The 19,649-nt window shown below is 43.7% G+C and overlaps 1 protein-coding gene across 1 annotated transcript in view; it reads left to right on the top strand.

Moving 5' to 3' along the window:
* Window positions 1–3,168: 3,168 nt before the first annotated feature.
* The window catches only part of LOC124606586 (facilitated trehalose transporter Tret1-like), a 38,945-nt gene continuing 22,464 nt past the window's right edge, over window positions 3,169–19,649 (top strand). The window contains exons 1-2 of the mRNA XM_047138572.1: window positions 3,169–3,303; window positions 13,328–13,597. Coding sequence (XP_046994528.1) covers window positions 3,169–3,303; window positions 13,328–13,597 — 405 coding nt within the window. The remainder of the gene's footprint in view (window positions 3,304–13,327; window positions 13,598–19,649) is intronic.

Genomic DNA, 19,649 nt, shown 5'->3' with positions numbered 1-19,649 from the left:
GAGGCTGTATTAATTACGATTGCCCGTTCCTATAATTAGCCGTGGCCCCACAATATGCTACCGTCTTCAACAACAGCAGCAGTTCCAGCAACACAGTTTCGTCGTCGGCTCAGAGTTTCGTCGCATGCACAGCACTGAAGTAAGACTGTTCATTGGTAGAAAGTATTAACGGCTAACCCAGCAGCACAACTGAATGTGATTTGATTCATAAGATTTATTTAAATAATAATCAGTTAAACTCAGGGCGATTGTGTCCTCATTGCTCCCAGACATTGTTACCAAGCAGGATCCTTGTTCCTTTTTTGTCCCTAATATGCTAACTGAGTGTCATAAGAAACAAATTGAATAGTTACAACCAGTTTATTAATGAATAAATTCTCTTTTAAGAATTTTAGACTCAGGCTACTTTCAGTTAACTGTTGTACAACAGAGGCTTCAGTATATGACTAAAGTAAAGCAATTTCATTTTTCAAGTTTGAGAATCAATCATTGGAAAAAAAAAATCCAAGTGTAAAGAAATGCACAAATTAAGGGTGCGGAAGTTTTATTTATTTTACATATAGCTTCGAGCACATGACTGTTTGGTTTGGTACGTATTCTAGTATTCAATTCTGTTCAAGTCAGTAAAAAAAGGCTCAGTTGTTCAGACAAAAATATGAAATCCAATTTGCAAAATAAGTATGCGAAAGTAAAAATCGCTTTTTTTTTAGATTTCTTTGATAACGTTATGCTGAGGTCACTGAAAGTCATTGTTCACGTAATGAAGTTCAGTACTAACATACAGTTTAATTATATATTTTCAAATCATTACTCGATTGCCTTTGTCAAAATTTAATGCCAAACATAACGTAAGAGTGACTTCCCAGTTTTCTTTATCATTACATACTCACTTAAAATTAGTGTAAAAAACCGTGACAACCTTCAGTTGTCACGTCAGTCTTTAATAATGCAAGTTTTTCTTTACCATCATCTTGTACAGTCTTGTACAGACTTTGAATGCGGAATGATAGTCGAGCTAGATGCGTGGGGCATTCCATTTCAGAAATCGTAACGGAATTCAATATTCAAGCGTCGACAGTGTCAAGAGTGTGCCGAGAATACCACATTTCAGGCATTACGCCTCACCACGGACAACGCATGCTAACAGGCAAGCAACTCTACGTGAAATTATCGCAGATATCGATGTAGCATGTACAACGAAAGTAGCCGTTAGGACAGTGCGCCGAGGTTTGGCGTTAATGCGCTACGAAAGCAGATGGTCGACGCCAGTACCTTTGTTGGTTCAAATGGTTCAAATGGCTCTGAGCGCTATGGGACTGAACATGTGAGGTCATCAGTCCCCTAGAACTTAGAACTACTTAAACCTAACTAACATCCATGCCCGAGGGAGGGTTCGAACCTGCGACCGCAGCAGCTGCGCGGTTCCAGACTGAAGCGCCTAGAACCGCTCGGCCACAGCGGCCGGCCGAGGGCCTTTGTTTACAGCACGAAATCGACTACAGCGCCTCTCTGCGATCGTAACCACATCGGTTGGATCCTAGGCGACTGGAAAATCGTGGCCTGGTCATATGAGCCCGTATTTCGGTTGGTAAGAGCTGATGGTAGGGTTCGAGTGCGGCGCAGACCCCACGAAGCCATGGACACAAGTTGTCAACAAGGCAGTGTGCAAGTTGGTGGCGGCTCATAATAGTGTGTAATTGACTGGGTCCCTTGGATGTTCGCCGGCCGGAGTGGCCGAGCGGTTCTAGGCGCTACAGTCTGGAACCGTGAGACCGCTACGGTCGCAGGTTCGAATCCTGCCTCTGAGTTGGGTGTGTGTGATGTCCTTAGGTTAGTTAGGTCTAAGTACTTCTAAGTTCCAGGGGACTGATGATCTCAGAAGTTAAGTCCCATAGTGGTTCAAAATGGTTCAAATGGCTCTGAGCACTACGGGACTTAACATCTATGGTCATCAGTCCGCTAGAACTTAGAACTGCTTAAACCTAACTAACCTAAGGACGTCACACAACACCCTGACCCCGCCGGGAATCGAACCCGGGAACCCGGGCGCGGGAAGCGAGGAAGTCCCATAGTGCTCAGAGCCATTTGAACCATTTGAACCCTTGGATGTTCGGCTACTTGGAGACTATTTGCAGCCATTCTTGGACTCATGTTCCCATACAACGAAGGAATTTTTGTGGATGGCAGTGCACCATCTCATAGGGCCACAGTTCGTGATTTGTTTGAAGAACGTTCTGGAGAATAGGAATGAATGATTTGGGGGGGAAGATCACATGACACTGACGAGACATAATCGAGAGATCAGTTCGTGCACAAAATCTTGCAGCGGCAACACCTTCGCAACGATGGACGAGTTTAGAGGCAGCTTGGCCCAATATTACTACAGAGAACTTCCAAAGACTTGCTGAGTCCATGCACTACGGTGGGAGAAAGGAGTTCCGACACGATATTGGAGACATCCCGCGACTTCTGTCACCTCAGTGAACACAGCATTGCCGCGAAAGCGTTACGGAGATGACAGATAAACTCCAGTGGAAGACTCTGCAGGAGATACGCTCAGTAGCTCGGTACGGGCTTTTGTTGAAGTTTCGAGAACATACCTTCACCGAGGAGTCAAGCAGAATATTGCTCACTCCTACGAATGTCTCGCAAAGAGACCATGAGGATAAAATCAGAGAGATTAGAGCCCACACAGAGGCATACCGACAATCCTTCATTCCACGAACAATACGACACTGGAATAGAGGGGAGAACCGATAGAGGTACTCAAGGTACCCTCCGCCACACACACTGTCAGGTGGCTTGCGGAGTATGGATGTAGATGTAGATATTTCCAGCCCACACCACCCCAGGTTCTGCGTTCGAGTCCCAATTGGCCACATGCCTTGTTGCAAACAGTCGACGTAGCAAATGCTGCATTGATTCCCCTGCCTGTGCGTGGTCGTGAGCCGTGTTTTCTGTCTGACAGCGAACCTGGCGATGGTGTCGACGGGCCTCGTGCTGGCGTGGTCGTCGCCGGCGGTCCCCAAACTCCCCCACCTGACGGCCGCCGAGGCGTCGTGGGTGGGGTCTCTGCCGTCGCTGGCGGCGGCGCTGGGCCCCTGGCTGGGCGGCTGGGCGGCGGACCGCGTGGGGCGGCGCGCCACCGCCCTCCTGGGGGCGGTGCCCATGGCCGGCAGCTGGGTCGCGCTCATGTTCGTCGAGCACGCGCCCACCTGGCTCTGCGTCGTGCGCTTCATCTCGGGGCTCGGCATCGGCCTCATCGTCACTTCGCTCAGCATGTTCGCCGCCGAGATCTCCCAGGTACGTCAGGCTGCTCTGTTTGGGACGCACTGACCAGTCCTTCTAGGTAACAAGCAGCGTTACACAGATCTCCAGCATCGTTTCGGACCATTGCCAAAGAAACGTAATGATGATTCGATCATACCACATCTACAAGGGGTGGAGATTTCATAGTTAAGTTTAGAAATCGCCTGATAACAAACATAATAAACGATTGTACAGTGTAAGCTTTCACGGGTGGTGGTGACTTCACATTAAACTTTCGTGACAGACCGTGGTCGGTCCATTAAACTTCCCTCTAGCGATGGCGGGAGACGTCTCGGGTGGTACCTTACCTCTGAAGATGTCTCCCGCAGTCGGAGATGAAACGTTAGGGGGATGTGAAATAAAAAATGACTGCTGATGAGTCTTCCGGGCTTCAGATGTTATAAACAAGAGAGAGGTGTCTTTAAAAGTCTTTTTGATACAGCCAAAAGGATTCACAAGGCGGTATATCTGGCAGCTGGATTAACCTTGTGGTGCATGGTGTCCACTACTGTGGACGGCTGTTAATGGTCGCTTCTTTGGCATTTTCAATCTTAGTAAATAAGCTTACTACGCCTATTTTCACTCATTGCTTGCATATGGCATCATATTTTGGGGTAATTCATCACTGAGGAATAAAGTATTTATTGCACAAAAGCGTGTAATTAGAATAGTAACTGGAGTCCACCCAAGATCATCCTGCAGACATTTATTTAAGGACCTAGGGATATTCACAGTAGCTTCTCAGTATATATACTCTCTTATGAAATTTGTTATTAACAACCAAACCCAATTCAAAAGTAATAGCAGCGTGCATAAGTACAATACTAGGACAAAGCATGATCTTCACTATTCAAGATTAAATCTAACTTTGGCACAGAAAGCGGTGAATTATACTGCCACTAAAGTCTTTGGTCACTTACCAAATAGTATCAAAAGTATGACAGATAACCAACAAGTATTTAAGAAGAAATTAAAAGAATTTCTGAATGACAACTCCTTCTACTCCATAGAGGAATTTTTAGATATAAATAAGGAAAAGAAGTTGTTATATTAACTTAATTATGTTGTTAAATTAACTTAATTATGTCATGTATTGGAAAATTTGACTCGTTCCACATCATTACGAAATATCGTATTCATGATCCATGGCACTATTATTAATCTAATCTAATCTAATCTAATCAGTCCTCAGGCTGCAAATGCACGCAGTTCACTGCAGTGGGCACTCCCTACTGGTGTTGTGCCCTGGAGGCATTTGCAGCCTCGTGAATGATTGAAAACGCCAGAAAATTGACCATTATAAGTTGTCCACTGCAGTGAAATTCATGCACCACAGGGTTAAAACATCGGAAGCAGGCTTTCAAGAAGAGTGGTTATTAAGGCAAGGGCGTATACAGGGTTCTGCAACCGAATAACAATAGGAAAAAGGACGACGATAAAATACTGCTATGGAAGATCACGATTTCTCTCCCTTTTATCAAAAAATTAACTGTTCAGATCGGTAAGATTTTACAGAAACCAACGAAGAAAATATGTGAAGCACTGATTTGTAAACGATAAACGCCCTCCTCTGTAAGCAAGTGGAGTATGTAAGATTCCATGTACGTGTGGGGAGGTCTACATTGTAGCTACAAAGTAAAGCGTGAATACAAGATTGAAGGGACATAAAACGGTTTGCCGACTAGGGAAAACAGAAAAATCTGCTGTATCAGAGTAAACGCTTCTGCCAGAAAATCACGAAGTTTCCGGAACCAAATTTTTACCTTTCTATGACAAACTATTATCCACGACTGTATAGAGAAGCCATCGAAATATATAAGCGTACTGATAGTTTTAACACAAAGAGGCAATGAAACTCAATCATATATGGACAGTGGCTCTGAAGAATCGATAGATACGGTTTCATTCTTGACAGACGACAATCGGTAGTTTAGTTTCTCGACGAAATTTTTCTCTGCTGATCAAGTGTAAACTCGACCATGCCCACTGTACACAGTACGCTTTCCAATGTTCGACTCGTCAGTCGGTATGACTTAACGTTTCCAGAAGTACCCCCGAAGTATCCAGCACAGCTCTGGACGAAACGTGAAAAACCAAAAAGTTTCTTCGAACACGGCCATACAGCCCGGAAGACTCATCAGCATCTATGACATCCGGTCGTGAAAGCCTACGTTGTATGATCATAAGAAATGGGCTAAACTAAAAATTGGCGTAAAAAGTTATTAGTTATTAAGTACTTAATTCATCATCGTCATCATCTACATTCAAGATTGGTTGATTGGTTGGTTGATTCGGGGAAGGGGAGCAAACAGCGAGGTCATCGGTCCCATAGGATTGGGAAAAGATGGGGAAGGAAGTCGGCCGTGCCATTTCAAAGCAGCCATCCCGGCATTTGCCTGAAGCGATTTAGACAAATCATGGGAAACCTAAATCAGGAAGGCCGGACGCGGGTTTAAACCGTCGTCCTCCCGAAAGCGAGTCCAGTGTGCTAACCATGCCCTACCTCTCCCGGTTACATTCATGGACTAGGTCGGATGAACCTGTTCCGGATTCAGCTCCTTAGCTCCATCACTTCCTATTCTGACCCACGTACCTTACCCTTTTGCTTTAACTGATCTCAGGAACTTCAGTTATGACTTCAGGATACGATGAATTTCTTCCTAGTTTGCCATCGAAGCCTCAGATCCGTAAATTAGCAGTGGAACAGCTAATGTTTTATAGAATTTCACCTGCTTTTCTATAGCCGTCTTTTTGTTTAATGTTGTTTCTTTTGTTACACATACACCCAGAAAGGTTCCTGTTTTCTTCTTTATCATGATAAAAAGAAATGTCGCAGCCCAGGTAGTTAAAATGACTTACTTGCTCTGTTATTTTGTTTCCTAACACTATTTTCGATCATGCCTGTATCTTTCCTCAGAATGCCACTATTCTGTGTTTTCTTTGCCTGTTTTTAATTGCACTCGTGCATTTGCCCAATCTGCTTTAGTTCAGAAACAGTTGTTAGTAATTCACCTTCTGGAGCGGCCATTATAGTCTGGCTGTCATCATACATTAATGTTTTCATATAACGATCCTTATCTAGTTCTAATCCTTTGTTGTTTTTTTTATTCCGCGTTCCACTTTTTAATCATATCAATTATATACAAAATGAACAAAACGGGGGATGGACTGCAACCTTGTTTACCTCCTTGCTTAGATATAAAGCTGTTCTTATTTTGTTCCCCATTTTTATCACAAATTTAGTTTCATTGTATAAACTCTTTATTTCCCATATCAAATGTCACGGAATTCCACAGCCTTGTAATGTTAACCAGTGTTTTGTCCTATTTAATCTGTCAGATGCCTTCACATAGTCTATAAACGCTACGTGTGTCTCATTATTAAATTCTCTTCTTTTATTTGTCAATATCTTCTAAGTGATTATATCATCCACTGTTGTTTGTCCAAATCTAAATCCACTCCGGTCTTCAGTTACAATTGTTTCAGCTGTTGGACTTAACCTTAGTTAAGTTTTTATACACCTTGGACTTAACCTAAGTTTTTATACACCTTATATCCAGCTGTTAAAACACGTATTCCCTATAATTATTACTCTTTTAGATCTCCTTTCTTCGAAACTAAGTGCACAGCAGCTGTTGACCAGATCTGCGGTACTTTAAGAAGAATCCGGCTGTATTTCTATAATCCGCAGTTAATACCATCTACACCACCTGCCTTAATGTTTTTCATTGTTTTCGTCACTTCTTCTTATTCTGCTAACGTTAGTACATCTACTCCTTTCTCACCTTCATATATTTCTGCTTATTCCATTAAGTTTTGGTCATACCCCAATTTTGTATAATATTCTTCACATTGTTTTTTGATTGTCTAAATATTAAACGTATCTTTTTCTTGTCTGTTTAAAGGTTTGTTTGCTTTATAGGCAATTGATTGCTGTCCATGAATGTCATATTCTAGATGTTTCAACTTGCTCTGTGTGCTTTTTTATGTTTTCGAGCATCAATTTCTCTTCTTCGATTATATTCTCCTCTTTATTGTGGCGTTTTTTCTGTAAATGTTTTAGATATGCTTCCTTTTTCTCCCTTATTACTTTATTCTGATTCTTTGTTCCATGTTCGTAATCAGTTTTATCACACTTTTACATCTTGTTCCACTGCTTCCAAAGCTTCCTTCTGAACACTACTACTTACATTCTCCCATTCTTCATTAATATACTCGCGAGATTCATTACCAGTCGTTCATTTAATCTATTTTCGTGTAGGGGGTGTATGCTGTTATCTTGTAATAACTGTACTTTGAGTGCTGTTTCTTTATTTCTGTTAGGTTTATTACTCCTTCACCAAACTGTTAAAATATTCATTTTAGAAATTACAGAATAATGGTCGGAACAGACGTTACTTCCTCGATATACTCTTGCATCTGTCGCCAGTGATGCTGCATTTTTGTTAACTATTACGTTGACTTTATGCTGACTATGTATATTTGTGAATATCCTTCTCTCTTAAAAAAGTGTTAGTGATTTTCTGGTTATTAAAAATTACCAGTGAACTTAACTCTTGCACTGAAATTTGAATATTAATTTATAACTGAACTGCACAAAATTATGGATGTTCCACAATATTAATTTATCTGGTTAACCAGATTTCGGCTTTTGAGACCGTTATCAGATTGTAACTGACATATCAAATATGATGCAGTGAAAAAACAACTCTGTTTTTGCACTTCACTTTTCATGTGTAGAGTCTTTTCCACAGCTCACCAGTACTGGCATACTTGACATGTAACCTCCCTACCGCTTTATATTGCTGATTCTTAACTGAAACAGGTTTCTGTGAAATGATTTGACATGATTAAAGCATTTTTGTATGTCCATCCTTCTGATTGGGATTTTGAGGTGTTCCATTTTATTAGATGATTGAAGATTGGTTAACAGAGGGAACAAGCTTTGTGCGAAATATGACCACATTACCCAAACGAAATCGTGTCTCTTTTCTTCACGAATATTAAAATCCTTGTACTATAAGTAAAGAAGGTTGCTTTCAAAGGATAATAGTTTGTTGCATTTACTTCCTATAGTGTGTAGTGATCGTGTGTGTATTACGACTGCTATAGAAGGGTGGGGAGCCATTCTTCTGGTCTGTCAGGATGGTGTAGTTTCTCACGCACAAAACAGCGTGGGTTGGAGGCTCTGGCGATGACTATGGGAATCGATCAGAGGCTTAATAAGAGACGGGACTGATCCACCATGGTACACAAAACAAGTCGGAATACTGCAGCAGAAGCAACGTAAAAAGCATGCCAAATTCAGAAGAACGCAAAATCTCCAAGACTGGCTAAGTTTCACGGAAGCTCGAAATTTAGTTCGGAGGTCGATGCGAGATGCTTTTAATAGTTTCCACAATGAAATGGTTAGACACTGGACTCGCATTCGGGAGAACGACGGTTCAATTCCGCGTCCGGCCATCCTGATTTAGGTTTTCTGTGACTTCCCTAAATCGCTCCAGGCAAATGCCGGGATGGTTCCTTTCAAAGGGCACGGCCGACTTCCTTCCCCGTCCTTCCCTAATCCGATGAGACCGATGACGTTGCTGTCTGGTCTCCTTCCCCAAACAACCCAACCCAACCCACAATGAAATGTTGTCTCAAAATATGGTAGAAAACCCAAAGAGATTCTGGTCGTATGTAAAGTACACCAGTGGCAAAAAGTAGCCAATACCGTCACTGTGCGATAGTGATGGAAATGTTGCCGATGATGCTGCCACTAAAGCGGAGTTACTAAATAAAGTTTTCCGTAATTCCTTCACGAAAGAAGACGAAGTAAATATTCCAGGATTCGAAACCAGAACAGTTGTTAGCATGAATGACATAAAAGTAGATATCTTAGGTGTTGCAAAACAACTCAAACCACTTAAGAAAGGCAAGTCTTCAGGTCCAGATGGTATGCCAATCAGGTTCCTTTCAGGGTATGTAGATACAACAGCGCCTTTCTTAGCAATCATATACAACCGCTCACTTGACGAAAGGTCTGTTCCTGAATATTGGAAAGTAGCACAGGTCACACCAGTATTCAAGAAAGGAAGTAGGAGTAATTCACTGAATTACAGACCCATATCACTGACCTCAATTTGCAGTAGGATTTTGGAAAAAAATGATTCAAATGGCTCTGAGCACTATGGGACTTAACATCTTAGGTCATCAGTCCCCTAGAACTTAGATCTACTTAAACCTAACTAACCTAAGGACATCACACACATCCATGCCCGTGGCAGGATTAGAACCTGCGACCGTAGCAGTCCCGTGGTTCCGGACTGCAGCGCCTAGAACCGCACGGCCACCGGGGCCGGCAGGATTTTGGAGCACATACTGTACTCGAACATTATTCATCACCTTGAAGAAAATGACTTATTGACACATAACGGATTGATACATACACGGATTCAGAAAATATCGTTCTTGTGCAACACAGCTAGCTCTTTATTCCCATGAAGTAATGAGTGCTGTTGACAAGGGATCTCAGATTCCATATTCCTAGATTTCCAGAAGGCATTTGATACCGTTCCTCACAAGCGACTATTAATCAAATTGGGTGCATGTGGAGTATCGTTTCAGTTGTGTGACTGGATTCGTGATTTCCTCTCAGAGACGTCACAGTTCGTAGTGACAGACGGTAAAGCATCAAGTGGAACAGAAGTGTGATACCTGGCGTTTCGCAAGGCAGTGTCATAGGCCCTCTGCTGTTCCTGACTTACATGAATGATCTAGGTGATAATCTGAGCAGCCCCCTTAGATTGTTTACAGATGACGCTTTAATTTACCGTCTAGTAAAATCATCAGACAATTGGTTCCAATTACAAAATGATCTATAGAGAATTTCTGTATGGTGCGAAAAGTGGCAATTGGCACTAAACAAAGAAAATTGCGAGGTCATTCACATGGATACTAAAAGAAATCCGATAAATTTTGGGTGTACGATAAATTGCACAAATCTAAGGGCTGTCAATTCGACTAAACCTAGGAATTTCAATTACGAGCAACATAAATTGGAAAGACCACATAGATAATATTGTGGGGAAGGCAACACAACGACTGCGCTTTGTTGGCAGAACACTTATAAGATGCGACAAACCCACTAAAGAGACAGCCTACACTACACTTGTCCGTCCTCTGCTGGAATATTTCTGCGCGGTGTGGGATCCTTACCAAGTAGGAGTGACGGAGGACATCGAAAAAGTGCAAAGATGGGCAGATCGTTTCGTGTTATCGCGCAATAGGAGTGAGAGTCGCACTGATATGATATGCGAGTTGGGTTGGCAGTCATTGAAACAGAGGCGGTTTTCTTTGTGGCGAGATCTATTTACGAAATTTCAATCATCAGCTTTCTCTTCCGAATGCGAAAATATTTTGCTGACACCCACATACGTAGGGAGAAATGATCATCACAATAAAATAAGAGAAATCAGACCTCGAACGGAAAGATTTAGGTGTTCCTCTTTCCCACGCGCTATTCGAGAGTGGAATCGTAGAGAAGTAGTATGAAAATGGTTCGATGAACCCTCTGCCAGGCACTTAAGTGTGAATTGCAGAGTAACCATGTAGATGTAGATGTAGGTGTAGACACATTTGTATAGACGGAAGTCATGTATCTATTAATTTCAACCAAGTACCGAAGATGTATGATGAGCTGCAATCGAAGCAAATAGTGGTCTGCTTCGACTTAAGTAAATGTAATGTAGCATGAGAAAATATGCGTAAATACACGGCATCGTTTCTCAGTGTTTTGTGATGGACGACGATAGAAATGTAGCAGATGCCAGAAAGAGATTTATCAGATAAATGCTAAGTGTAATTTAGCCCTTAAGGTAGTCGCTAAGAAATATCTCCTTCATCCTGTGACGTCCCAACATTCCATTCGATAAACAACTTGTCCGTGTGATCGCTTACCGAAGGATTTCCAAAGCAAGCCCATCGGTTGCAGTTACTGCCGAATAGAAATGGGGGAACATGTGCAACTTATTGCTGTGAATGGCAATAACAGCTCACTCAACTAGGACAATATGTTTGATATATCAGTGAATAAAAGGTTTAAATTTGGTGGTGATCTTTCACGGTAATAAATATTTACGGTGATTAGATTATTTAGTTGCTTGAAATGAACCTGGATAATTTCGAAATATGACAGTCGCCAATCCAACTGGACAAACGTCACTGCAAAATTAGTTGACTACAGCGGTGACGTCCGTAATATGCAGCTGTGTGTAAAACTCGGTTACATAATGCTGCAACATGCAATACAATAAAACATACTGTGTGACAATGGAACTACCTTGAACACGACAATACATAGAGTTCGCAGCACACTTACCTTTATAAACTGGTTTTAGATGGATTAAGCACAACGTAAAAATAAACCTTTCAAACGGCTGAAACTCACCAAGAAAGATAAACTTCTGGAAACAACGCTGAAATACGACCATAATTCAGGAAGTAGAACCAAATGCAAATTTCTTACACTGTTTAACTTGCTGAGTGCCAATATTATAATTAAATTAAATGATTACTTTTAAAACAAAATAATACTAGGTTGAAGGTTGTTATTACTCAAACTGACTGTTAGTTAATTTAGTTTTACTCATGAATTTCTCAAAGGAATTGAGAAAATTGATATAATTCTCTGATCTCTGTTAGTGTCACAACGTAACAATATAATGTATCACACACAATCTACACTGACACAAGAGACTACATTAAAAAAATTACTATTTGCCAAAGAGTCACTGGAAAATATAAATGAAATGACTGATTACTTTAAGCATACTGGAATACTCTCTTTCAAATTCTAAAGGTGGCAGGGGTAAAATACAGGGAGCGAAAGGCTATTTACAATTTGTACAGAAACCAGATGGCAGTTATAAGAGTCGAGGGACATGAAAGGGAAGCAGTGGTTGGGAAGGGGGTAAGACAGGGCTGTAGCCTCTCCCCGATGTTGTTCAATCTGTATATTGAGCAAGCAGTAAAGGAAACAAAAGAAAAATTCGGAGTAGGTGTTAAAATCCATGGAGAAGAAATAAAAACTTTGAGGTTCGCCGATGACATTGTAATTCTGTCAGAGACAGCAAAGGACTTGGAAGAGCACTTGAACGGAATGGACAGTGTCTTGAAAGGAGGATATAACATGACCATCAACAAAAGCAAAACGAGGATAATGGAATGTAGTCGAATTAAGTCGGGTGATGCTGAGGGAATTAGATTAGGAAATGAGACACTTAAAGTAGTAAAGGAGTTTTGCTATTTGGGGAGCAAAATAACTGATGATGGTCGAAGTAGAGAGGATATAAAATGTAGGCTGGCAATGGCAAGGAAAGCGTTTCTGAAGAAGAGAAATTTGTTAACATCGAGTATAGATTTAAGTGTCAGGAAGTCGTTTCTGAAAGTATTTGTGTGGAGTGTAGCCATGTATGGAAGTGAAACATGGACAATAAATAGTTTGGACAAGAAGAGAATAGAAGCTTTCGAAATGTGGCGCTACAGAAGAATGCTAAAGATTAGATGGGTAGATCACATAACTAATGAGGAGGTATTGAATAGAATTGGGGAGAAGAGGAGTTTGTGGCGCAACTTGACTAGAAGAAGGGCTCGGTTGGTAGGACATGTTCTGAGGCATCAAGGGATCACCAATGTAATATTGGAGGGCAGCGTGTAGGGTAAAAATCGTAGAGGGAGACCAAGAGATGAATACACTAAGCAAATTCAGAGGGATGTAGGCTGCAGTAAGTACTGGGAGATGAAGCAGGTTGCACAGGATAGAGTAGCATGGAGAACTGCATCAAACCAGTCTTCAGGACTGAAGACCACAACAACAACAACAACAACAGGTAGTTTCGAAATGGCGCACATTTCACTGCAGACTGAAAGTTTCATTCTGGCTTTTCTGTTCCTTTCTCCATGATTTTTAGGCCTGACGCCATTTGCGCCAAACAAGAGCGATACACGAATAGTTTTCTCTGCTTTATGTCTACAGGCCAACATCAGGGGCGCGCTGCTTATGGTGCAACAGCCGTCGATAACGACGGGCTTCATGCTCGACTACTGCATCGGCCCTTTCGTATCGTACACTACGCTAGCGGCCATAGGGCTGGCCGTGCCTCTCCTCTTTATGGTGGCCTTCTTCTGGGTGCCAGAGTCGCCCTACTACCTGCTCGCTAGGGGCAGAGACGAGGACGCCGAAAGGTCTCTCCGGCGGCTGCGAGACGACAACAGTGACATCTCCTCTGAGCTTCAGAGGATGAAGGTACACTCTTTACACAATCAGTACTAACTGCAACTAAAACGTGTTCTTTCTAGAACCTTGCAAGACACTGTGGTTACAATTGTCGTCTTAAACGTGCGTAGATTTGCTTATCAGTCTTCAAATTCATTCTCTCCCCCCTTTTCCAGATTCCTCAATATCTCTGCTTATATTCTGTTGGTCACGCATACAAATCAAAATCACACATAGGACATAAAAAGTATACTTTTACAAGAGAAGAAGACTTTCGTCAAGCTACGAAACTACCTTGCCTCAGGTAGTGATTTAGATTTAAGAAATTAGTTTCATTAAATATACACTACTGGCCATTAAAATTGCTACACCACGAAGATGACGTGCTACAGACGCGAAATTTAACCGACAGGAAGAAGATGCTGTGATAAGCAAATGATAAGCTTTTCAGAACATTCACACGAGGTTGGCTCCGGTGGCGACACCTACAACGTGCTGACATGAGGAAAGTTTCCAACTGATTCCTGATACACAAACAGCAGTTGACTGGCGTTGCCTGGTGAAACGTTGTTGTGATGCCTCGTGTAAGGAGGAGAAATGCGTACCATCACGTTTCCGGCTTTGATAAACGTCGGATTGTAGCCTATCGCGATTGCTGTTTATCGTATCGCGACATTGCTGCTCGCGTTGATCGAGATCCAATGACTGTTAGCAGAATATGGAATCGGTGGGTTCAAGAGTGTAATACGGAACGCCGTGCTGGATCCAAACGGCCTCGTATCACTAGCAGTCGAGATGACAGGCATCTTATCCGCATAGCTGTAACGGATCGCGCAGCCACGTCTCGATCCCTGAGTCAACAGATGGGGACGTTTGCAAGACAACGACCATCTGCACGAACAGTTCGACGACGTTTGCAGCAGCATGGACAATCAGCTCGGAGACCATGGCTGCGGTTACCCTTGACGCTGTATCACACACAGGAGCGCCTGCAATGGTGTACTCAACGACGAACCTGAGTGCACGAATGGCAAAACGTCATTTTTACGGATGAATCCAGGTTCTGTTTACAGCATCATGATGGTCGCATCCGTGTTTGGCGACATCCCGGTGAACGCACATTGGAAGCGTGTATTGGTCATCGCCATACTGGCCTATCACCCGGCGTGTTGGTATGCGGTGCCGTTGGTTACACGTCTCGGTCACCTCTTGTTCATATTGACGGCACTTTGAACAGTGGACGTTACATTTCAGATGTGTTACGACCCGTGGCTCTACCCTTCATTCGATCCCTGCGGAACCCTACATTTCAGCAGGATAATGCACGACCGCTTGTTGCAGGTCCTTTACGTGCCTTTCTGGATACAGAAAATGTTCGACTGCTGCCTGGCCAGCACATTCTCCAGATCTCTCACCAATTGAAAACGTCTGGTCAATGGTGGCCGAGCAACTGGCTCGTCACAATACGCCAGTCACTACTCTTGATCAACTGTGGTATCGTGTTGAAGCTGCATGGGCAGCTGTACCTGTACACACCATCCAAGCTCTGTTTGACTCAATGCCCAGGCGTATCAAGGCCGTTATTACGGCCAGAGGTGGTTGTTCTGGGTACTGATTTCTCGGGATCTATGCACCCAAATTGCGTGAAAATGTAATCACATGTCAGTTCTAATATAATATATTTGTCCAATGAATACCCATTTATCATCTCTATTTCTTCTTGGTGTAGCAGTTTTAATGGCTAGTAGCGTATAAATCCACAGAAGTGAAGCATGGTAAACCCGAAAGCTGTAAAAGAAATATGGAATGTTCGGAAGTTTCCGTTACAAATCTCTAACTGTTCTAGAGGGGACTGACCACGTGGTTGGTATGCAATAGTACTGGCACGGTGTTGGTGGTTGCGTCAAATCGTTTCCTACTCAAAATATTTTCTACTCACTCCCCTCTAAAAATCCTGGAAGGTTGTAGCGGGACTTTTCGAATGCCCTATATTTCAAATAACATTTCCCAAACGGAAATAAAGAATGAAATGAAGACGCTCTAATATCCTACCACTTCAGCGATATGGAGAAGAACTCGAATAGCGCCGATAATATTTATACAGCTCAAACGTTTAAATGTGTATGAATTTCTAAGGGACCAAACTGCTGAGGTCATCGGTCCCTAGACTTACACACTACTTAAACTAACTTATGCTAAGGACAACACACACATCTATGCCGAGGGAGGACTCAAACCTCCGGTGACTTGGCGCCTCAAACCACGCGGCCACTTCGCGCGGCATTTATACAGCTCACAGCCCCTCAGCTCACGGCTGGGGGTCGCATCAAACACTGACCTCTATACATTGCGAAACTGAATGTCGCTTGCTGGCGTTGCGGATTCAGGACGCGTTGAGGAAAGCATGTGATCGGATCAGAGAATGGGAATCGTTATATGTACAACATGGACTACAAATGGGGAAATCCGGTACCCTCAGCAAGATAAACGACTGCGACAAAGGAAGATTATTATGTATCCAAGGCAGAGGGCGTTCGCTACAATCCTTTTATATTGGGGCTTCCGACCCCGCATGTCGGATTCATTGCCTCTTACCTCTGTGACCAGGCCTTCAAGTCACTGCTGAAGATGGTATCTCGACAGCCAGAGCAGTACAAGCGGGAGTGCCGCAGGGGTCTATCCTCGGACCCCTTCTGCGCTCCCTGTATACCGCCCATGTCCCAAAGACAGAGAGGGTATTGTTGGCACTTTATGCGGACAGCACCTCGCTCTACGGTCCCTCCGTGAGGACTACATCATGCATCGCCGTTTTCAGGCGGCGTACGACGTTGTACGGGCATGGGCAACCAAGTGGCGCCTGAAGTTTAAAGCCACGAAAAGCCAGGGCGTCATGATTACGAGACGCAGAGTCCCAGCGGTCCTTCAACCGTTGCGAAACATGGGAGACCCCATCCCATAGTCTCGCACGGCAAAGTATCTCGGAGTAGCTCTAGATAAGCACTTCGTATGGAAACCGCACATCCGCGAGGTCTGGGGTAAAGCATGTGCATGTGCCTTGCTAAACCCATAGTCGTCACTTCCCCACATTGTGGTGCTGCACTGTATCTAGCACTGATCCGACCAGCGCCAGAATACGCGGCCGCAGTCTGGGCAAACGCAGCCTATTCCAAAATTTGTCCCCCTCAAGGCGTGCATGTACGAGGTGCATTCAAGTTCTAAGGCCTCCGATTTTTTTCTAATTAACTACTCACCTGAAATCGATGGAACTGGCGTTACTTCTCGACGTAATCACCCTGCAGACGTACACATTTTTCACAACGCTGACGCCATGATTCCATGGCAGCGGCGAAGGCTTCTTTAGGAGTCTGTTTTGACCACTGGAAAATCGCTGAGGCAATAGCAGCACGGCTGGTGAATGTGCGGCCACGGAGAGTGTCTTTCATTGTTGTAAAAAGCCAAAAGTCACTAGGAGCCAGGTCAGGTGAGTAGGGAGCATGAGGAATCACTTCAAAGTTGTCATCACGAAGAAACTGTTGCGTAACGTTAGCTCGATGTGCGGGTGTGTTGTCTTGGTGAAACAGCACACATGCAGCCCTTCCCGGACGTTTTTGTTGCAGTGCAGGAAGGAATTTGTTCTTCAAAATATTTTCGTAGGATGCACCTGTTACCGTAGTGCCCTTTGGAACGCAATGGGTAAGGATTACGCCCTCGCTGTCCCAGAACATGGACACCATCATTTTTTCAGCACTGGCGGTTACCCGAAATTTTTTTGGTGGCGGTGAATCTGTGTGCTTCCATTGAGCTGACTGGCGCTTTGTTTCTGCATTGAAAAATGGCATCCTCGTCTCATCCATTGTCACAACCGACGAAAAGAAAGTCCCATTCGTGCTGTCGTTGCGCGTCAACATTGCACGGCAACATGCCACACGGGCAGCCATGTGGTCGTCCGTCAGCATTCGTGGCACCCACCTGGATGACACTTTCCGCATTTTCAGGTCGTCATGCAGGACTGTGTGCACAGAACCCACAGAAATGCCAACTCTGGAGGCGATCTGTTCAACAGTCATTCGGCGATCCCCCAAAACAATTCTCTCCACTTTCTCTATCATGTCGTCAGAGCGGCTTGTGCGAGCCCGAGGTTGTTTCGGTTCGTTGTCACACGATGTTCTGCCTTCATTAAACTGTCGCACCCTCGAACGCACTTTCGACACATCCATAACTGCATCACCACATGTCTCCTTCAACTGTCGATGAATTTCAATTGGTTTCACACCACGCAAATTCAGAAAACGAGTGATTGCACGCTGTTCAAGTAAGGAAAACGTCGCCATTTTAAGTATTTAAAACAGTTCTCATTCTCGGCGCTGGCGGTAAAATTCCATCTGCCGTACAATGCTGCCATCTCTGGGACGTATTGACAATGAACGCGGCCTCATTTTAAAACAATGCGCATGTTTCTATCTCTTTCCAGTCCGGAGAAAAAAATCGGAGGCCTTAAAACTTGAATGCACCTCGTACTTGCCGTGCACCTCCCGCAAAAGTACCCTACCGGGGAACTGCATCAGGAGACAGGTATCCCATGATCAGGCACCGAATAAAACAGATTGTGCGGCAGTTCTATGAAACGTCGTCCCAGTCTGATGACAGGCTGATTTGAAGTCTGGGAAAGCAGCAGCACAGACGAAAGACCACTAGATAGCCGGATCTGCTACGGAAGTGACGATAGGATAGTTAAAACATGTTAAAAAATTTGGAAAACAGAGACGACATACACATCCGTTAAGCATAATACGAGTACGAACACTTTAAGGAAAAGCAGGAACAGTTTTTTAAACACTTAACCTGCACAAAGGAGACTGTAAGGGCTGTCCTTTAGAAAAAGACCGGCGGTAGGTGCGGCTCCGGGTACAAATATCATGGAAATGGCGAAACAAGTCGGTTGTTCGCGTGCTACTGTCGTGAGCGTCAATGGAAAGTGGTAGGAGAATGGTGATACGACGAGTCGACGACCAGGTGTTCGACATCCATGTCCCATGGCAGAACACGGTCTGGTACTTTACCACTCTGTAAAACGGAATAGGTGGCTATCTGTGGCAGATCTGACGCCAGAGTATAATGTTGGTGCAGGCATAAGTGTTCCGGAGCGCACCGCCCAATGCAAGTTGTTTCGACCCTTACACGTTGCCATGTTGACTCCAACAACACAGTCAATTACGAATGCAGTGGATACGCGATAATTGGTATTAGACCATGCGTCATTGGGAACGTGCCGTCCGGTCGGATTAATCACTTTTATTGTTGCACCAGCTCGATGGTCGTATTTCGATACGCCTTCATCAAGGCGAGCGGGTGTTCGAAATATGCAACACGGCACTGAATCAACGCTGTGTGGTGTTTATTATGCGTTTGGGAATATCCATCTGTTGTTCCAGGAGACCTGTGACAGTAATCAAAGCACCTGTTCCTGCTAAATGTCTACGCCGACGGCGATGGCATCTTCCAGCACGATAACTGTCTGTGTCACAAGGGCACAATCTTACTATAGTGGTTGGAAGAATATTATAGCGAACTCACGTTGATGTCTCGACCACCAAATTCGCCTGATCTGAACTAGATGGAACACATCTAGGGCGCTATTGAGCGGTAGCTTCTCTCTCACAAACCACAGGTGTTGCATGACCTGTGCAGAGGCATCTGGTGCCAGATACCTCCAAAATACAAACAAGGACTCGTTAAATCCATGACACATACTTTCGTTGCAGTAATGCATTCCAAAGGAGGACCAGCGCGCCCTTAAGTAGGTGTTCGTAATGGTTTGGTTGTAGAGTGTAACTTTGTGCAGGGAATGTATGTCCAGCAACGCAAAGGCTCCAGTTTTCGACCAATAGCACTTCTCCTCATATATCGAATGTTGGCGTACATTTGGTGTACTTCGCTCGCGTAGTTGCAGGGGTCAACTGTCTGAGTGAATGATTAAAAGCAAGGTGAAACTACAGCTGATACTTTTATTTTCCCGAGGGCATTCAGCTCTATTATATGGCCTTATGATGACGCCATCCTCTTGGGTAAAATATTCCGGAGA

This window comes from Schistocerca americana, chromosome 3 (assembly GCF_021461395.2).
Source record: "Schistocerca americana isolate TAMUIC-IGC-003095 chromosome 3, iqSchAmer2.1, whole genome shotgun sequence".
In the NCBI taxonomy this organism is placed as follows: domain Eukaryota; kingdom Metazoa; phylum Arthropoda; class Insecta; order Orthoptera; family Acrididae; genus Schistocerca; species Schistocerca americana.
This window is presented reverse-complemented; position numbering and strand designations above follow the sequence as displayed.